This window comes from Acartia tonsa, chromosome 7 (assembly GCF_053477335.1).
Source record: "Acartia tonsa isolate MP-2025a chromosome 7, ASM5347733v1, whole genome shotgun sequence".
Taxonomy (NCBI): domain Eukaryota; kingdom Metazoa; phylum Arthropoda; class Copepoda; order Calanoida; family Acartiidae; genus Acartia; species Acartia tonsa.
The window spans coordinates 5,537,674-5,560,689 of NC_137266.1; the positions used below are offsets into that span (position 1 = coordinate 5,537,674).

General features: G+C 29.3%; 1 protein-coding gene across 1 annotated transcript in view; it reads left to right on the plus strand.

Annotated features, from left to right (window-relative positions):
• Positions 1-22,581, plus strand: part of LOC145324728 (limbic system-associated membrane protein-like) — a 52,994-nt gene extending 30,413 nt beyond the window's left edge. The window contains exons 11-15 of the mRNA XM_080167331.1: positions 46-173; positions 9,397-9,460; positions 9,938-10,026; positions 20,967-21,048; positions 21,233-22,581. Of these exons, the coding sequence (XP_080023457.1) occupies positions 46-173; positions 9,397-9,460; positions 9,938-10,026; positions 20,967-21,048; positions 21,233-21,381 (512 nt within the window). The 3' untranslated portion in view covers positions 21,382-22,581. The remainder of the gene's footprint in view (positions 1-45; positions 174-9,396; positions 9,461-9,937; positions 10,027-20,966; positions 21,049-21,232) is intronic.
• Positions 22,582-23,016: the final 435 nt, after the last annotated feature.

Below are 23,016 nucleotides of genomic sequence, written 5' to 3' on the forward strand. Positions count from 1 at the left end.
CTATGTATTGCTTATGTATGAGACAATAATTGGTATTTTTTGCAGGTCTAGCAGAGAGTCCAGTGATGTATGGTGGGATGGACTACCTGGGCAACTCTGAGTACAAGGTGCACTGGTACCATGCTCATGCCACTAACATTCACAAATTTAGACTTGCATACAAACAAGTCAAGGTGAGTAAAGCGGAATTTTTTAATTCGAAAAAGCTATTTATAATGCCTATAAAAATCGCATCATATTGGCCTACCATTAGTTACTTAAATTGAATTCTGGTCTGCCAATGGTAATTTAGTGTGTGTTCTGGTCTATCATTGGTCAATTGTATTGTATGACGTAATTTTTAAGGCACAATAAACAGTTCCATATTCCTAGCATCCAGGAAAGCACAACACCCTCCGCTGTTCAGTGTTCATCTTTATATAAAAGTGTCTGTTTGTGTCTTGTCTTGGGATGTGTTATTCGCATTATGGGGGAGGATACCCACACCTGTCAAGAGAAATCGCCTAAAACTAAAAGTGAAAGATTTACTACCCCCAAAAGTAGCGCTAGTTTTAAAATAAGAAAACATAATAAAGTATCAAAAGTAGTTTCTAGCTGTTCTTTTGGTTATTTTATAAGACATCAATTGTTACTTAACAGTTGACAAATGAGAAAACTCAATTGTTAAAAAATTTGTTATTTACACAAAGAAAAAATATACAAGAATCCTAAAATATCATGATCCCAATTGAAACAATGATAAATTTCGCTCTTAGACATAAGTGCATATTCTTACTATTACTGTGTATAAAATTTAAACATTTTTCATACAAAAAAAAAGTGTAATGAAATTCCTTTTTGTTCTAAGCTTAAAAGTTTAGCAATAAAAATTTCCATAAAAACAATGCAACTTTTTTTGAAGTTTAAAAGTATTAAAACTTGCATATTGTATTTATTTATAAAGTGTCATGTAATAAAGAATATGTGTTGTGCACATATACCTCACTAAAACTTAAGCTGAGGTGGTTTCTAAAATACTAAATTTATAAACTTTCTAGTATTTCATCATGTTGAAATTTCAGTGCATTGTTATTGCTGAAAAAAACTATGGGAAGCATTTGTAATGTTATGCAAATATATCTACACACCATGTATATTATCTATTTTTAACAGTTAAGGTCATCAAAATAATGCAAAACTTTAAACATTTAATCTTTTGAAACATGGTTAGTAAATAAGTTTAACATAGTATATTTAAATGTGACACTTATTAAACTGGTTTATCACTTAAAAATTTATCAAAACCTTTCAAATAATTGCATGAGAAAAAAATATTTAAAGTTCCACACTGTATAATGTATATATTGATGCAGGGCTCAAATTTTCACAAAATTTTTAACATCAAAAGATGTTAAGTTATGAAAATGCAATCATGTTGATATATATTCATAAAACTATTACAGATAGCTAAAGCGTACCTTAACCTTCAGTGTGCATTTAATTTCTGGAATATGTTGAAAATAAAAATGAAGTTTTAAACCTGCAAAGTTAACTGTATAGAATAGGAATTTTTTTTTATATGTTTTTTTAAATATCCTTATGAACTTTTTATATTACAAGTGGCTGCCCTCCTAGAATCTAGGAGTACAATACATATTCAAAAGGAAAGGAGATTGTAGGAAAATAGCCAAAAACCCTATTAATACTCAAATCAAAAAAACAAAGATGCCTGAAACCATGAAAGTAAAGCATATTAGATTCTCTTTGAATATAAAAATGCTAATTAATCTTTTTTCAGTTGGTTTCAACCCTTCTTTTTCAGTTGGTTTCAACCCTTCTTTTTCAGTTGGTTTCAACCCTTCTTTTCAGTTGGTTTCAACCCTTCTTTTCAGTTGGTTTCAACCCTTCTTGTCGTCAAGACGTCAATAATAAGCTCCTGCTTTCAAAGTGTGAGTTAGAGTTTGACCGCCAGAAAACCTGTTGTGACCAGCGTGAGTTGAGTGTTTCAACAAACCAACAATATCATCAAGTTTTCTAGATAAGTTTTTTTTATTATTATAATATATTAAACTATCTAGTTACCCTTTATATTCATTTTTAGCATTTGTCATTGTCTCTTTTTCCAATAAGTCATGGCACAGAACACCTTTGCTGAAATTGTTAATAATGGAACATTTAGGCCTAGGGCTAATTCAAAAAGGATTAGAGAGGGAAGTGATAGTGATTTTCAACCTCCTAGTGACATTGTTGAGAGGGCTATGATAAATTGGCAAAACGTCACGTCTACCATGGAAAGTTTAGAAAAAAAAGCAGATAATATGGGGTCTGACCAAGAAACAGCTAAAAGTTTAGTCAGCAAACTGTCGCCTATTTTGAATGATACAGCAGAACTGCTTATGCTTCTAGCCAGAAAGGTTGGGGGGCTAGAAAAAGCAGCTGACTCTACTAAGGCAACCTTGACCAAAAACGTAGTATGTGGGAATTTAGTAAACTCTGTTGAAACTTCGGTTGCCTATAAAAAGTGCTGTGAAGACTTAAAGGCAACTGCCACTCAATGTAAGATTATTGACTTGGACTTTGGGGCAAGTCTAAAAGAGCACGGGGAAATTGTTAAAAAGGCTAAGGAATCTTTGGAAGAAATTGCTGAATTGAAAGATATCATCGCTAGAGCACAGATCATACCACTTGCTAAACAAACAACTTTGCGCAATGGTAAAAACACCTTTCCGTTTATTATTAAGACTAAAAGTAAGGAAGATAGGGCAATGGTAGTTAAAGAAGTAAGCAAAATTGGTCTAAAAACCTCTTTTCATTGGCCTAAATCAATTGTTGACGATATTACAAAAATACGTGTTCAACTATCTAACTATAAGAATGAGAAAATTGACCTGACAGACAAACACATTCTTATTAGACCCAATACTGAAACTGGTAGATCTTTATTTATTTCCTATCGTGAAAAAGATTCTAATAAACCATGGATACATCTCCAAAATGTTAAAGTACCAGCAGATTCTAAACTTGTTTCACAATTTAAGCAACAGCCATGCTATTCTGAATACTTCAAGCTTTAAAAATACCTTTATTTCAATTGAATGTTTTTGTTTTTGCTATGGTTTGCATAGTTCTAGTTAGATTGAACAGAAGTTCTAATAAAATAAAGATTACTGTTTTTCAAACAATTTATCCCCTCTTTTTCTCTACCCCCCTACTAATTAATATGTATTCAAACCTCTATTTTGAAACATCTTCTAACAATTATACAAGGTTTAGTCTTATCTACAACAGATTAAATTCAGTTAATTTTTATTTAGTTACTTGCTCATCTTTTATTAAGATTTATAAATTTATGTTTAATGAATAATTTAAGTTTCGTTGAAAAGATTTATATTCAAAACGTTAATTCAACACAAGATGTTTCTTTACTTAAGGATATTAATTTTAGTTCTCTTAATTGCAATTCAATCAACATAAGCACTTACAATGTAGGTAAAGCATCATTAAACAAGTTTAAACTTAAGATTAACGCAATGATTAAAACTAAACCTGATATACTGTTCATTCAGGATATTAGATTAAATAATAAAGAAAGTATTTTTAGTAAAGAAGCACGTTTTAATATGGCTGGCAGTTATATATCTTATTGCAATAGTTCAAAGGCAGACAGGGGTGTAGCGATTTTAATCAAACAAACACTAAAATATGAAATAATTAAAAGCTTTTGTTCCACTGATGAAAATATTTTGATTCTAGATTTAAAAATTAATGAATGTAGAATTTCATTGATATCGTGCTATGGGCCAATTCAAAATAACAACAAAAATTTCTTTAAACAATTAAGGGAGAAAATAATGAGCATTGGAAATACATTTTACATAATTGCAGGGGATTTAAATGCAATACCTACAACTATTCAACCAGAACAAGGTCTCGAACACTTAGACTTGATAAATACAAATTCATTGCCAAATTTTGAACATTGTAAAGAACTTTCTTTGTGGATAGAAGAAAATTTTTGTGTGGACTTATTTAGATTGCTTCATCCGACTAAATTAGAATTTAGTTATGTTCCTTTTTCAAATACTAAAACAAACAGAAGTAGAATTGATCATGTTCTTATCAGTCCACAGCTTTCAACAATTTTTAACTCGTGCAATTATGATCCATTTAAAGCGTATATCTTTGACCACAAGCAAGTTTTTTTCAACACATATGAAAATATTTCTAAAAGTGTATGTACAATAAATTCTTCTTTATTAGATATTGATGGATTGAGTGAGTACGTTAGAATCAAAGTCTACGAGATAGCTCTACAACACTGTGAAGTTCCTAACAAGTTTCATCTACGAGACATCATTTCTCAGATAAGTTTAGCATTTAGATTAAAGAATGACCTAAGTTTGACAGACTTTAAAAATGATAGACTAGTATTGTTCTGGATTGAACAAAAAGATAGGGCTATAAATTATCTCTTTGATTTACTTCCCCCTTTAAATGACTTGTATGAAATGCCTTTAAATATTAGTCATGATGCTTTCCTTGAAGTATTGTTAAATTGCATTAAAAATTCTATAATAAGCTTTCAATCAAACTTTCTTAAGAGCAGTAGAAAAATACAAAAAGATTTGTCTAAGTCATTAAATGCGTTGAAGTGTGGAAATGTCAAAGATGAAACTGTACTTAAGAAAATCATGGATATTGAAAACAGTCTATGTAAAATGGAGGATGAAGAAAATTATCGTAGGTTAGAGACTTCTGGGTATTTCCACATTTTAAATGCAGAAAAGGCTTCAAAAGCATTTAGTAGTTTGCTAAAAAACTCAAAAAAAGCTGACTCTATCTCACAAATTAAGAATGACTTAGGTGAATCTTTTACATGCGAGAAAGAAAGAAATGAGTTTTTAACAAATCACTTTAAAAATAAATTTGGTACAGCCTTTATTTCCAACTCTTCTCTCGTTGATTTTTTAGGCAATAATGTAAATCACCCAAAAATATTAGAACATAAATTAAATAACACAGATAGAGAAAAATTAGAGGCAGACATTTCTATTAATGAATTAAAAGAGTCACTTAAGTCAGCCAATTGAAATTCTAGTGTAGGACCAGATGGTATTCCTTATAGAATGTTGGTTAAGTTTTGGGACATTTTAAGCTTACCTTTACTACGAGGCTTTAAAGAAATGATTAATAAAAAACAGTTAAAAGGCATGCTAAGATGTGGTAAAATTAGACTTATAGCCAAAAAAAATTCTGACCTTTCAAAAATTAAATCTTGGAGGACAATTTTTTGTTTGTCTACTGTGTACAAAATTTTCTCTGGGGTTATTGACAATAGGTTAAAAAAAGTAATTGACAAAATAAATATCAGATCTCAAAAAGCCTATTCTTCTAAATACACTATTCAGGAAAATTTGATTCAAATTTATGAACTAATTTCTAAAACTTTAGCTTCTAACTCGTCTCTAGCAATTGCTTTAATTGACTTTCACTCTGCCTTTGACTGTATTGGACATGAATATTTAAAAGATGTATTAGAATTTATGAATTTTGGCCCTAATATGATAAACATGATTTTAACATGCATGAATGATAGATTTGCCCACATTCTTACTGACACTGGAATAACACCTAACTTTCCCATGAAAGTTGGTTATATGCAAGGTGATAGGCCAAGTCCTAACATTTTTAAAATTGCCTTAACCCCATTATTACTTATGTTATCAATTAACAATGAAATTGTAATACCAAGAGCTATACCTTTTAAATTGACTGACACTGACAAACAGCCTGACCCTGAATCAGCATTTGCTGATGATTGCAATGTTGCATTTAATCCAACTGCCATTGCTTTGAAAACTATTTTTCAAATTCTTACTTTCTTTGCTCAAGTTTCTAATTTAAGAACAAATGTTAACAAAACTAAAATTTGTATAATAGGTAGGAAGCCATCAAATGATTTTTTTCGGGAGTTGGATGTAATTAGAATTGACGTGGTTGATGAATTTGATATTTTAGGTTTACATTTTGATTCAAAACTTTTAAATATGCAATATAATTGGAACAAAATTGTTACTAAAATGTCAAAAATTAGAAATTTTTGGGCACTTTTCTACCTTACTACACCTGGTAAAATTGCTATTATAAAGGGATTCATGTTACCTTTACTGAATTATGTAGGGGCAGTTGTCTATCCATCTGAAGAAATAATTTCTCAAATTGAAAATCTTATTATTTCTTTCTTATGTCAAAGTAGACCAATAGCTAAATCCAAAATCTTTTCAAGTGCCGAAAATGGAGGTTTAGGAATACCAAAAGTAACAGATTTTTTACGATCTCTAGATATTTTAATGTATAAAAAATCTTTATCCATAGTTGATACTTGGTCTTCAGAATTAAAAAATACAAGATGCCAAGCAAATGATCCATTTTATTTTTATGAAAAATTAGATAAGAATATTAATCCCATTTTATCAAGAATTATTGAATCATATACAATATTTTCAAATTCATTTTGGCTAAAACATAACAATATAAAAGACATGAGAATTTTTAAAAATGATTATTTTTGTAATAGTGATAAACAAATGGTAAGCAGGGCTATTTTTACAGAAACAACATGGTTACGTTATGAAAATGATATTAAGTTAATTTGCTTTGGAGACCTTTTAAATACTGATAATGTATGTCTAGATTATAGAAACTTTAACATCAAATCAAAGGTCAATTTTAATTACATGGAATTTCTGAGACTTAGGGGATTTGTTCAGCACAATATTGCTATATATAGGTGTAAACTTTCAAAACCCCAAACTAAAATTAGTTCCCTGTTTTTAAAGCCAAAAGTAAAGTCAAAACATTTTCGTTACTTCTTATCAAATGATGAACAGAGGATAGAAAAGTGTAAGACTTATTTAAATAGGTATAACTGGGCGAAAATCAGAGAATTTGACATAGAGAGAGAGCGTAAATGGCAAAAAGTTTGGAATTTGTCCTTTATTCCTATAAACATAAGAGATTTCTCGTTTAAATCAATAAACAATTTTCACTATTTTAATGCCAATATCGCTAATTTTAGGCCAGAGTCTCCAGAATGTACACTTTGTAGACTGGACAGGAATCTACCCGCACCCAAAGAAACTGCCCAGCACTTTTATCTGGACTGTCCTGTCACCACTGGTATTACTGCCAACTACTTCACAAACCTTCTACAAAATATTGAACATAATTTTGAGTCAAGCTGGCTGTTAGTAGGAGTTCCAAAAACGCTCACCAGTAACCTCATAACTGTATTGAATATCGAAATTATTCTTGTGTTATTTTTCATCTTTCAGTCAAGACTGAAAAAAAAGCTTCCATTAAATTCAAATCTACTTGAATTCATTTCCTTTCAAAGGAAATTTTTGCTTAAAAATAAAAGTTATAAGCTAGGATATGAAAAATTAACAACAATACAATTTGACCCTGGATAAAATTTATCTCTACACTGTCGGTTAGTCAGCTCAAGTATGCTATACAGGGTAAATACCTAGGTAAGGGACCAGTCGATAATGATCCTCTGGCGACTCTTAAACCTAACAGGGTCAGAGCTGTCTATTATCAGAATACCTGTCCCTGCCCCTCTCATCTTAATTCAGTCTGCTAAACACATCTTATATGTGATACACTATTTTTTTTTTTTTTTGAGGCTTTATTGATGACTGGGCTAGGGGAATACCACAGGATCTGTGACTTGAGTTATAGGGGCAATACCAAGGTAAGGGACCAGTCAAAAATTATCCTCTGGCGACCCTTGTACCTAACAATGTTAGAGCATTCTGCTCTTAATAAAACTGTCCCTGCCCAGGATCTGTGACTTGAGTTATAGGGGCAATAATAAGGTAAGGGACCAGTCGAAAATTATCCTTAATTCATCCTCTGGCGACCCTTGTACTTAACAGTTTTAGAGCATTCTGCTCTTAATAAAACTGTCCCCGCCCCTCCTTTCTTTATTCAGTCTGCCAATCACACCTTAAATGTGATACATTATAATCTGAGGAATTAAAATATGACTGAACGAAGGGAATGTCACAGATTGTAAAAATTTTTTTTATTTAACCAATGTAATTTTGAAATGCTATTCTTTTATATATGTGTACATAAACAATTTTTACCCAACTTGAATATTTTAAATGAGTTTTAAATTAATATTGTTATACTTTTAATGTAATCTTTGTAAGTAAATGATAAAGACAAATAAAGAATCAAATAATAATAATAATCTTTTTGAATTGTCCGTTTAAATTGTAATTCATTTAAGAAAATAATGGATTAAATAAATTTATTATAGAAGATTAAGTTTACTTTAACCTGATGTATTGCCTCACACACTGTAATTTTAATTAAAGCTTGATAGTTAATTAAAGATCTGATACCAGAGAAATAAGGTCAAGGAGATATATTTTGATGAAAGTTTTATAAATTTAAGTTTGATGTTTAGTTAATATTATTGTTTTGATTGTGGAAAGTTACAATATTATTTCTTAAAGTATATTTGAAGGTGTATATATTTTAGATCCTTACATAAACACCATAGTTCTCTTTTGACTAAAGTTATGCTTAAAATATTTTCCATTTGTCTGAACAGGCTCCATTATAACAGTGTCAATAAATAATAGTTTATAGTTTGAGTTATGTAGATGAAAAGAAGAATTCCATTATGATAAAAGTTTGGAATATTTGTTGACATTATCTTATTGGATGTTTCATAATACAAAAACAAGGAAGTTAATAAGCAATAATTGTTGACTTTTGTCTCCACAGAATTGAATAATGTAAATATCATTTGATGTATAGGAAAAACATTTTGAAAGAAAGTAGCGGGTTTCGTTGTATTTTCACAGTAGCTTTTCTTCTATTTCTAGCCACTGCTGGGGACTCTGACCCTGTGGGGCCAATTTCTTAACCCTGCGCGGCCATAATCAACATTTACCTAAACTAACCTAAACTAAGATAAATTATCAAATGCTACTGTGAAAATACAATGAAATACGCTACTTCGTTTCCTTTCCATGATCCGAGGTTTATTTAGATCTTTGTTATCCCAATAAATTAATGGAAAAATACAGAGTTGCTTCATTTCTAAAAATATGTATTCTTTTGTTAATGACACTATTGAATAGATTACACAACCAACTAATTAGATAAATCTTATCTTTTATCTCATCTATTTTATTCAGATGAAAACATATAACAAATAAAAGCATTTCTATATGTTTTTAATAATATTGTTCTACTGTTCTATTTTTATCTTAAGATTGGTATTCTGTTAATTTGGAATAACTTAAAAATTGTCAATATTTAGAAAACAAATATTTTACTGACACAAATTATATTATTATTTTCAAGTATTCAAAACATTCAAACTTTTTGTTGTAGGAGAATGAAAGCAACTCTGTTGTGGAGTTCGGAGAAAAAGTTGTTGAAATTCCTGTGAAACCAGGTAAGAGGGTAACCAGACATCTAGCTATACATCTATCTGTATAAATAAAGGGCATTCATTATTTAAATATCTGAATTTATATTTAGTTTTCTTTTTTCCCTTAATTATTTTCTTTTAAATTCAAAGTCTTTAAATTATTGTATTTTATGTAGTCACATTTTCAATGTATTCTTCTCAATTGAAGTATTAGATTTAAATTTGGAATGAACATTATATATCTAACTGCTTTGGAATGAAGAAAAATTGAAGTCAACATTCTATGTATATCATAAGCTGTAAATCTTATACCAAACACTTGCACAATACAATAAGGAAAAACGTTTCAATTTTACTTTTATTGAGATTTTTTCAAGATACAAGTTTGTCTGTCGTTTTAAGGGTTTACTTTAGAATACAAATTGAAATTTAGTATATATGCATGAAATTATTTATTTTCTTCTATTTTTTTCTGAAATTAAATATTCTTTTTTTTTCAAGGAATGATTGAGAACCAGGATTGTGATATGTCCAGAGGGCAAAACTTCTCTTTTGTTCTGCACAATCTAGAATTAGGGGCCAAATATCAGGTTAGTTTTGTAGATAAATAAAAGATAAATACATGGAAAGATTAATATTAGAACAAGCCAGGAAATAAATCAGGAACAAAAAATATATAAAAATAATTTTCATAAAATATGTATAATATATATATAAAAGAATGAGTGAATTAACAAAGATGCAATGTTAATATATTAATTCATAGAGGATAAATAATCTCAAAAGCTGACACTTAGATACAATCGTTTGCAGTCACCCTCTAAAAGAGTTTTCCCATTTAAAATTTTTCTTTGTTTCCTAATACATGCAAAGAGTTTACGCCACACTATCTCTACACTTACAGCTTAAACAGTTGAACTGAAATATACTTCACTCAAAAAAGTAGTATGGTCTCTTTAACACAAAAATATTTTATGAAGAATATTTTTTTCTTAAAAAGTGGTACTTTACACCTGAGGATCAATAATCTGGACCAATTAAAAACTCCCATAAAAATTATTAAAATTAGCATTCCTGATGTGATTTCTTGGCACTTACATACATACAGATTGACAGTTTTTGTATATGATTACATTTTGTTTAAATTTTGTAACTAAAGAGTTTCCTTTCAAATTGCAATTGCAAGTTAAAAATGTGTTCTGATGGTTCACACACACAAAATGTAGTTCCCATGATCTTTATTTCCTTATTTCACACACATATTACAAACTTAACTTTTGTGTGCTTTTGTCAAATCAAGTGACACAAGGAACCGCCAAATACAGAACAAATCTGATTCTGATGTCATAATTCTATGGGAAATTAACAAAGTTCTATCAAGCAAAGTTAGGGAAAATTTTTTAGTTTTTTACTGTTTTGGAATAGAGACATGTTTTTTATATGATATATTCATTATGAAAATTTCATTTACATTTAATAAAAATAAGATGACTAAATTGCTTCCTTCTGTCTTGCCAAATAATAGATGTTGAGGAAGTCTTCAATATGTAAAATTAAAGGCAGAAAATAAAAGCATAAGAAATAAGAATTGTTTTTTTATAACTTTAATTTGTGCACTTTGACTGTACCCTTGATCTCTGTCAAACTACAAAGCTTAGCAGATCAAGGGATGACAAATTAATCTTTTGATTGCAGGCAAAACTTTATATCTACCTATTTTCTATGCTACTATCTGTCTATCTTTTTATTGCTGTGAAAAGTTAAATAGTTGTACCTCATCAAAGAGTGCAGTGTTTAAGGTCATCAAATGAATATCATAAATTGAGATTAATCAAAAGAATTAAAGATAGATATTAAAAAAAGAATTTTTTATTTTTGCTCATTGTCTCTATTAGTCATTAGATTTTTTCTGCCTTAGGTAAAAAGTATTTTCAATGCATATCATAAAAGAGTCTTCTATTTTTTGCCATAAAATAACAATTTTCTATTACAAAAATGCATTTGAAATTGAAAATGAAATTAAAGTTGCATGTTTACTTTTAAATGGTCAGTATATTATGTAAATTGTGGAAACCCTATTAAAGTTACCTTAACTGGTTAAATAAGGAATACAAAAGTAAAAGATAGAAAGATGTGAATTAAGGAGAGAGAAAAAAAGAAAGACAGGGAGGGAGTGTAAAATTTAAAAACTAGGTTGCATGCTCATTACCTTTAACAAAAGTTTACACACTTTAGACTTTAGAAAGTGCATCCTTGCAGTATGTCTTCAGGAATAAAGGATCAATATTAATATATAAATTATCTCTTATTTGACAAACTCTGACTAGTAATGGATAAAAAAAAACTTGAATAATACAAATTCATTTTTGGGGTTGGTTTTTTTTACAACCGTACTTCAGAAAATACCTACCAACAAATTTGTTCTTTGATAAAATAATGAATATCTAGCTGTGAAAACCATTTTAGCATTTTTTTAGATATACGATTTTGCATTCTTTAATAACTAAATAAAATAAAAGTATTTTTCGCAGTTATTTTATGTTTTATATTTGTTAAGTTAAATATAACTAAAATAGGACAGAATAATACAAAAAATACAACATTCCTTATATTAAAGTCTATTTTAAATTTAGTACAATCAACTTAAAATCAGATTTAGCTGGGGATATAAATTCCATATCTTGCTGAAGAGATTTTCTCCATGTTTACTCATATATTTTCCTAAATCTCAGGACTCAAAGCTCAAGCGTTTTTTGCATGTAGCAAATCTTTTAGCTGTAGAAGAAAATATTAAATTTTTGAATATATTATGCTTGATATTAACAATCCTACCAAACAATATATGTTATATAAGCCATAATTAATATGAAACATCAAAATATGAACCTGCTGAATCAACAAAACATTAAACAATTTTATGCACTTCAACAGAGTTAGGGGTAGATTAGGTAGAAATAGAACCATTAAAGTGCAGCATATGTCTTTATTTGCCAATATCTGGTACTTAGAATACTATAAAGTACCCATAATTGAAATGTTTTAGTTTGTTATTATTGAAGAATAATATGTTGTAAATCTTATAACCATACCTAAACACTGTGCAAATTAAAAGCTATATAATTTGAATTATGTGTTTTGCAAAGAAAACTTAACTAAGGTATAAAAAAGAAAACTGTAGGTCAACAGTAGATGTTCATATAATATTACTGTTATAGCTTAAGTTGAAAAAAATGTTGGAATCAAGTTATTTTATATCTTGAAATATCTCCATTTGTAATGTTTTGAAATAAACTCTGAACTTTTATAGCTAGCAAATATAAGTACTAAATTAGCCAGGTTAAGAATATAATATTATGTCCCTCTATTTCTCTGCTACAAGAATGGCAAGGAAGGGTGGAAAGAATTTGAAGTAACATCCCAAAAATGGAATTTTAAGGCAAATTAAGAAATGTTTATCATATTTCCCTACAACCTCCCCTTTATTAAATTTACCATTACTCATAGCTCTACATTCTTGACATTATTTTGTAAGCAAAAGTTTATAGTAAAACCAAGTGATGATTGATATAATACATGTAAAATAAAATGATATATTTCAATTTGATAAATACAATTTTGCAAATAGAGTACAAGTTTGTTAGGTAGCATTATCTAAATTTTTTTTCTCTTGGGAAGCATTTTAGCCAAGGAAAAAGTTTAGAATTTCTGACATTTGTTATGTGTCATCTACACCTTAACAAACTTAGAAAACAGCTACCTCATTATACAAAGTAGATAGAAACTTATCATGTTAAAGATTCAACTTGTTGTAGAAATGAGAAGCTAATTGATTAAAGAATTGGTTCTTACAACAGAAAGCACATCATCACTTGTTTTGGATTCAAGGAAGGTTCATTTTATGCAAATTCTTCACAAATTTCAGTTTGTCTAGCATCTGTCTGTTGAATCCAGTGACCCAGCTTCTTGGTTGACTTTAGTTTTACATCAAAACTTTTAAATAACACAGATATAGAAAATTAGATCCACGAAAAAACTTCTTTGGGTTACAAACAAGGAGTGTAAGAAGTACATTTCTTTTTTCAAAATAATATTATTGCATATTTGGGATTCTGTTTTTTCTGAATTTCTAAAATAATTCTTTAAGCGTTAAAAGGGTTTAACAGATATTTTAATGAAATTTATGATTTTGAACTTTTATTACAAGAATTTTATTTTCAGAGAAAAGGAATCCTATTAAGCATAATCCTTTTTAAAATTAATTCAATCTAAGAATAAATTGTGTTTGAAATGAATAGTGACTGTGAGATGACAGGATGAGTGAAATAATTTGCATAATGGTATGTAAATCTGACCATGAGAGGGTTACAATATCCTTACCATATAGTGATCTACAGTTTCAATAATAGGGAAAGATATTTATATTTTTAACTCATAATATTACTGAAGTTTTAATCAAAATAATTAATTGAAAAGGCATATATAAAGAAAATTTGAAAATTGAAAAAAATATAAATGAGCTAAAAATTTCACGAAAGAGACATGTTTTCATTTTCTAAAAAAAGCTATTGATTTTTCTTTTTACAAAAAAAAAAAATAAAGACAAATGTGTATATCAGATAAATAAAAGTTTTGAAATTTGAATCTTGAAAAAATTTAATATGTCATTGAAGCATAGAATAACTTAAAATATGTTACTCTTTTCAAAGATTCAAAGCAAAAGTAATGAGTTCCTTCAGTAATATATGCATATACAGAACTGAAATCTAATTTTAACATTTGAAAAAAATCAGGATATATTCCTAACAGAAATTAATCTAGAAAAAAGACTATTAAATTTGATAATATTGAAATAAAAGAGATATGAATAACAATTTTTGTAATTTTTTATGAAAGATTTTTAATTTTATAATTGTTTTGTACATAAAATTTAAATTTTAAGAAACCCTAATAAATATGCAATATGTTCATAGATACAATGTTTATTCTATGGTTTGATCAAACAATAAATATTTATACTAAACATCAGTCATATCGTTAGTTTCAAAAACTAATTTAAGGCTTCAAAATATTAAAATTGGTGCCAAATATTGCTAAATTCCCTAATTTTCATACTGGGGTTAAACGTGTGAAAGAAAGGGGTTAAATTGGTATATGATAAATATTGAAATAGCTATACATTTTCATACGGCCGGGATATCGTTGTAAATCACTAATTATCCCTTTCAAAAACTTAGCTAGACCGTTTAATTTTATTGGGCAATTTGAGTTTTTTAAAAAATATTGGATTTCTCAAATAAAATAGCATGTTCATATGATCACGGAACCTTCGCATATTACAAAAAAATTTTCTAGCAAAAGTTTTTTTTTGTTGAAATATACATGAAAAAAATTTAAATAGATATAAAATTTGTATAATAGATAAGATTTTTAACACTTAAAGGTTTTTTTACTTAATATTTACTTAATATGCACGTCATTATAAACTATAAACATTGTTTACTGAAGCAAAATGTTGTCCAGATTAAATAGTGATTGTCAAAGAACCACTTTATCTTGTTTGACTTGTAATTTTACAGTTCGTATTTGTAAAGTAGCAGCACTGCAGAAAAAAAAATTTATCTTCAGTTAAAATTTCCCTCCTTTTTATGAGGTTCTTATGATAATACTCCACCCCCCCCCCCCCTCTTTAACAGTTATCCCACGAATCGATGATGGAAATTGACTTTAGGATTACAGGGGGAAGGGGTGTAACTTAAGAAGGGGTCATCTTAAACGGGTCAACATATGGGAGAGGATTAAGAATAAAATGAGAGATAAAAAACAAGGATGATAACTTCCTTAAAAGCAAAATAGTAGTCCAAACAAACATTAACACTTGTATTTTGTCTGTTGTTATAACTGAATAATCAGAATATAAATGTTTAAGTAAAAACAAAATTATAAGTGAATATTATAGAGTTGCTATGCTTTCTAAATTGTACAATAGAACAATACTAACATGCCTAAATTCTAAAAAATCTATCTGTTCCAGATGTACAGACGGACGGACGTGCAACCAACCCCAATTATAGAAAAGAAAATTATGATAAGAGATATCAGTAAAGGACGGAGCGGCCTTAATTAAAGAAAAGCTTCGCTTTTAAAAATTGGTCCTTAGAAACCATTCTTACCAAGGTATATCTAACATTGTCTCACATAAAAGTTAATTTTTAAAAGCAAAGCTTTTCTATAATTAGGGTCGGTCCGTCCGTCACTCCGTACGTCCGTCCGTAACGGATAGCTTTTTTAGTTAATTTAGGCATGTAAGAATTGTCCTACGATTTCAAACTTTGCATGGTGATTCCTGCAGTAATTAGGTAAGATTTAGAAAGCGTAGCAACTCTATAATTAATTTTGCATCGACTCTTATACATTTATAATCTGATTATTCAATTTTGACACTATACAAGTGTTAATGTCCGTTTGTACTACCAGTTCAGCGCTTCGCTTTTATGGATGTTGTCATCCTTGTTGTTTCTATAAATGCTCATATTTAAACTTCCTATTGTATAGGATTATGGGGGTGGGGGTGTGTTCACAGGGTTTTTTAACCCCCCCCCCCATATTCAATTGAATATGATTTACTTTACAAGGCATAGGAAAAAAACAATCCGTTCTTATTTTCTCTGCTCCCTTCCTGAACTACAAATGAATTCTTAAGAGCAACTTTTTTCATGGGGGGGGGGGAGATTAGAATATAGAATTAGTTTTTTTCTTCGGCACCTCGGGGCTAAAAAAAAACTGGTTTTAATCGTATAATTGTACATTCTATATCCGCGGAAAGCAGTTTATAATACAATGAAAGAAATAACTATTATTGTCCATGTTTTACCTTTTACCTTTATTTTGGCAGAAAATAGTAGTAAATCATATTCAATTGGATATGGGGGGGGGGGGGGCAACTCTGTTTAACTTTAGCCAAATAAAGGAAATCGGAGGGTTTATCAACAAGGATGACAACATCCATAAAAGCGAATCAGTAGTACAAACAAACAGTAACACTTGTAGATTGTCAGAACTGAATAATCAGAATATAAATGTATAAGTATAAACAGAATTATAAGTTAATATTATAAAGTTGTTCCACTTTCTTAATCTATCGGTTCTAGATGTACAGACGGACGGACGTGAAACCAACCCCAATTATAGAAAAGCTTTGTTTTTAACAGCAGTAGATATAATTAACACCCCTTCCCATAAATCTTTACAATAGGAACTTGATGTTTAAATATGAGCAGTTTCAAAGTAAAAAGAAACAAAATTTAACTTTCACTTTTAATTAAGAAGCTTTATTGTTCATTGGTTCAGCGGTTAGTGAGATCCTTAGTTAGAGCATGGCCTGGACCTTTCTAGGGAATAGGTAGAAAGCAATCAATTACAAATCTGCAAAATTAATCTTTTTTTTAAATAGAATCTGTTTGTTTTGTATTGATTCTCTGCTTGTAAAACTTATATAATAAGCTTTTTTTTAAGCGAAGCTTTCTATGATTAGGATCGTTCCGTCCGTTCAGAACAAATAGCTATTTTTTGTTAGCTAAAATTTAAATTGGATAGGGAAATGGGCGGAGATATGTTATATATAGAATCTGTACTTATACTTTTGTCTTTCCAACCCCTTCAGTATTCTCATGCAATAATTTTTGTATGCATTAAAACAGCTATTTTTTTAGAAAAATAAAATATCATTTTGTATGTAATAAAATGAAAAAATCAACATGTTTAAAATAGTTGTATGGACATTCTGGTAACGATTATAGAGTTGTTACGCTTTCTAAATTTTAATTTTAATTTGAGCATTTATAAAAGTTATAAAAACAGAATGACAACATCCATGAAAGGGAAGCTCTGAAATAGTAGGACAAAGAAACATTAACACCTGTAGAGTGTCAGAACTGAATAACATTACACATTGTTGTTCTAGGAATCTGTATTCCAAAAATCATATCATTCAGATAATTATAATGCATAAAAATTTGATGTTGAAAAACTTGAAAATCAACATGTTTGAAATGGACATACGGTATGTCCGTCAATTACGGTTAGGTATGTCCTTTAAACAGTATTCTGTATTTAACAATTTTACAAAAAAAATGACGTATGATTTTGTCAAAAATAATACATTTATAAGTCCAAGCAAACGAATGAGAAAACGTGATTATAAAACGTTGGGTACCAGTATAATTTACACTTTACAGTCCGTTCAATCCCTACTTGCCTTCCGGGTTTTTAAAAATGGACAAACAATGAAATAATATGAAATATACATGGATATATTGAGAAAGAAAATTTGTAGTTAATTTAGCTTGCTAACACAGAACTCGTTTATTGTTCATTAGTTCATCTAGTAGAAGGGGAGTGGGTAGATTGGGGGGTGGGGGATATGGTTATTTTAGCCAGCTATAAGTTTCACTTTATCAGAATACATGAAAATATGATGCAGCATCCAAGTAATAATATTTCCGTTGTAGTAGCGCCTCTAAAATGGAATGGACACACACACAAATAATCTATGATTCATACCCAGGAATCTGAGGGGATTAGAAATTGGACTTTGCATTGATGTACATCACCAAAAATTATAAATAAAAATCTATACAATATAAAACATTGGTTGAAAAGATTGGGCACTACAAGTTCGGACCCTACCAATCACAATTCAATTTTTTTAACCTACGAGTAAAAAAACTTATTAATAAAACTTTGAGTACTTGTGTCATTAATTATCAAATGTCCTTAACAGTGCAGTGGTCCTTTTTTGGAATAGTATCGACTTTAAAATGGATTTATAATTACTTGGACATTACATCAGATTTTCATGTTCTATTAAAAAGTGAACTATTCGGCGGGCTAAAATTTATATCTCCCTCATTCCTCTTCTTTACCCCTTCCCTTCCATTCCGACCAACAAATGTGAGGGGATATTGCAACCTAAATTTTTCTCTTCTTGTAGTCGATATAAACCAATAAAATTGCATGTTGACAAGGATATTGATCAGAGATCTAAATTGATAAGACAATGGCCGATAAATTGATGTACATCGCTAATATTAATACACAAATTTACCCCTTTTTTACTACAATTAGTGGTTGAAACGTTGGACACCCAACTTAATGAACAAACCAATCAAAATTCAAAACTTAATAAAAGTCCCCAAATTTGTAAAGCCAACGAATATATGATTAGTGAGATGAACAGCCCATTGTCCCCTCCCTCCCTGGATATTGATAGAGCTATATTATAAAATACTCATGTTGCATGTTGCAGTTGTTTACTCAGCTGGGCCCAGGAAGGGAACTTTGATGATAAACAAAAATACCCCTCATTAGATTACAATTTAAGTTTAAAATGTCTGGACACTTAACTTTATTGTGTTTTAAATTGTCACATAATCTTTAAGCAACGATCACAGAGTTGATAAATACATTTTATACCCAAAGTTTTTAAGCTAATATAATTTACAGTCCAATGTCCACTCCCTCCGTGACTCTGCTAGTTCAATAAGCTTAGTACTCAGATTTCATACATTTTCATCCCCCCCCCCCCTTAAAATGGGGTTAAAATCATATCGATCCAAAGAAACAATAAGTTATAAAGACATCCTGTTACTTTTTATTACAAGAAATACTGGTTAACTTCAAGCGTAGTTTGTAGTACCTTTATAATTGAAAACAAAACCATATGTTAAAAATAACCATATGTCAATTTTGTTTGAACAATATGAAATAAACCTATTATTTATTAGAGCTAATTTGTTATTTAACAATCTCCGCTAACCCACCCAACTCGAACTCTCATTGGTCTGTTTGTTTCGTGTCGTCCGACAGATTTTGCGCTCTCCTTGGTTAGGCTCGGAATTGGTAAAGTTAAAGCTAAGAAGATGTCTTTATTTATATTACTAAAGTAGTAAAGAGGAGGGAGGGGACTCGAGTATTATTATTATAAAGTCTCCTGTATTTATTTAAATGTATGATTTATGGGGATTAACCCTCGGAATATGGGAGGGGGGGGTGGTGGTAAGTAACTGGTAACATGATATTACGGTCAGCCAAGGTGTTCGTACAGAAATGTTGTAAGAATTATTCTTTAGAAAATTCAAGCTATATTTTAAATTTGAGAACTTAAGTAACTGATATAGATATTATAAAAAAAAATTTTGTTTGTTATATTAGATAAATAAATAGCTATTTCTGATCATTGATACATCAAAGTCAAGCAATATTTTGAAAAATTAAGTATCACATATAGATATTATAAAAAAAAACCTTTGGTTGGTATATTAGATAAATAAATAGCTACTTCTGAATCTGATGCATCATTGTAAACCCCCCCCCCCCCCCACGCCAGAATTCATTAACAATATATATGCACCTGTTTCTCTACTTTGTGTGTGACTCACGTATAAGATATTTTAAGAAATATGATTGGGGGGGTTACATAACATTTTTAAAAAATAATACATAATTAATAAATCTACAAAATCCTATTTCTTTATTTGAACTTACAAACACAACAGAACATAAAGTAACTGGAAAGGTCAAAAGTTGCCGCTAGATAAAAAAGCAAGATAAATTAGCAATAACAACTTTGGAGACTTTTTTTCTTTAATTGTGATTGGTTGGTTTATTAAGCATGAAATGCTGCCAAAATGAAAATAAAAAAACAAGCGAAATTAGCAATAAGAACTAAGATTAACTATCTTGATAATCTTGCTACGAGATTGCGTGATGATAGAAAAAAAATCTATTCACCAAACCTCTATTATTCCAAGTCATAAAATTCTAGTGAGGCCATAAACCTTCTTCGTATGATAATATTTTCCGGAATTTTTATGATTTTCTGACAATGTTTGACCGTAAAGATATGTGAACATATGTAGTATCTTACAAATACATCCCAAATCTAGCATAAGTTGACCCCTTCTATCCGTATGAAAATGTTAACAAAGGTGTGAAGTCTCAATTTCTGGTCGTTTGAATATATCGGGGAATTTGTATATTGTTAGGGTTATTTTAGTATTTTGAAAATATTGAAAACAGTAACATTTCTCTACGAAATCACCCATCGTTTAAGATTTTGAGTATGTTTTGAAAAATACTATAAACTAAAACTATCATTGCTAAACATACATACATAGAAACAGTATAGATTATTTTCTAGTGAAAGGGAAACTAGTATGGAATATATGCATTAAGCTTAAATATCTAGATTACATTTGTATCTTCTACAGTATGACCTACAAAAAAGTATTTTTTAGGGTGTCCAGCCCATATTTCCTAATATATCATCAAAAGTTGTATATGTCCTTGTTCTCTATACATTCCCACGTAAGAATATATTAACTTGCTACTTTTATTTGTCTTTATATTGAAAATTCTCCCATTGTTCTCTGAATCAGTGAATTATAATGGCAAATAAATTAACAAATCAACAAATAAATGTCATTGTTCCTAAAATGTATTCACCAATTTGTACATTTGTCAATGTTTTTAGGTTGGAGTATGCTGTATGAATGAATATGGTTGGAGTCAAATGTCTAATATTATCTTTGCTAGAACTAATCCGGAACATATAGGTAATCAAGATAAACCTTTTTAGATAATCTTTTTTAAGAATTTGTATTTTAAGTAATTTAAAAATTATGAAAAAAAAACCAAGAGGTTTTATTTGGATTACATCTTTTATTTTTTTTTGTAAGTTTTACTTGTGTTTACTGTCAATTATGTTTATATCCTTTCAATATTTTTTTTAAATTTCAGCCAAGAAGGTTTCTAAGAGTGAAATGATTCAAGTTAGTGGAAGTCAAAACCAAGCTACTAGCTTGCTGAACCAAACTACTCAACTACATATCCAGTTTTTCTGTGCTGTATTAACAATTCTATACAGTAGTTTGTTCATTTTATATTAAAGACTTTATCCTTTTTGGTTAGGTGTATAAGTAACTTTTTTATTACAGATAATTGTGAATTACAATATAAAAATTTTCTTAAATACCTAACTTTGAATATAAGATTAAAATTTTAGTTTTAAAGACTATTTTTATAAAAAAAAATTATTTAACTTATTATTTATAGCATAAATCATATAATGTATATTACATTGCTCATTGTTGGACTTTGAATATCTATTGATTTTTTCTTAAAGAGAGGGAATTATGTCAATCATAATAAACATACATAATATAACAAGGATGACAACATCCATCTGTAGCAAAGCTCAAAAATTTTGAATTGACATCTGGGAAAAATGATCTTTACAGAATGTTATGAAAAAACTTCAATAATAAAAATCACGAAACCTTTTTATGATGGTCTTTTGAAGCATTAAGCTAATAAGAAAAACGTTAAAATAAAAATTCGTTTTAGCACCCCAACCAATAGTAAGCCTTTATAAAACTTGATCAAAATATGTAGAATAATGACTATTTTAATCACTAAAAATTCCACCCGTTTATCTTGAACAGGAGCTAAGAAAATCACAAAAACTTTAAAAACTAGGAATCGATCTAGCACCCCAACCAATAAGGGTATCGTAATAAAACTTGATGGAAATATGTAGAGTTTAAACTTATTTAATCCCTAAAAATTTCAGCTGTCTATCTTGTTTAGGGACCGAAAAAATCATGAAAACCTAAGAATCTAGGAATCGATCTAGCACCCCAACCAATAAAGTCATCTTAATAAAACTTGATGGAAATATGTAGAATTTGAATTTATTTAATTTCTAAAAATGCCAGCCATTCATCTTGAACAGGAATTGAGAAAATTCCTAAAACATAAAAATCTAGGAATCGATCTAGCACCCCAATTTATAGACAGACGGACAAAACAATGTACAGATAAGATGCGCATATATCATAGTAATCTTCACTAAAAATTTCAGCTGTCTATCTCTAATAGGAGCCGAGAAAATCACGTTTCCCCCATAGCGTTACTGACTGACTGACGGACAGACAAAGTGAATTATAGAGTAGCTTCGCTACTAAAAAAAATTTAACTTAAGATTTTATGTAAATTTTATTTGTTGTAACTCTTAATTAATTTATTCATAAAGGGATATTTACAAAAGAAACCAAGTAGAACACTAAATAGAATAAAGAAATTATATATTTGGGGGGGGAGGGGGTCATATATCTCCCCCTGGAACTCCACTCCCACGCAAACAATATAAGTTTGCCTTTAACATCCCTACATCAAAGTCAAAGCTTCCCTGAAAATGAAGGATAAATATCCTTTTCCCTAAAAAATATTAATCTTAAATATATATGGTCAGATATTAAGGTAAATTCTAGTCAAAAAAACAAACTATGATGACATTATGGCACAGTCTTACGATATAGTTCTGCAGGAATCAAACCATCAAAGAAATCAAACTGTAATCTGTCCATATATTTTTGAAAATTTTTAGGCTATTGTTATACTATTTGTTTATTATAATTTATGTCGCTATAAAAGTCAGTTATATGCTTGTTAAGTTTATTTAAATGATTTTAATTGAAATTACAAAATTCTATTAATTTAAGTAAATAAGATAACATAAATAA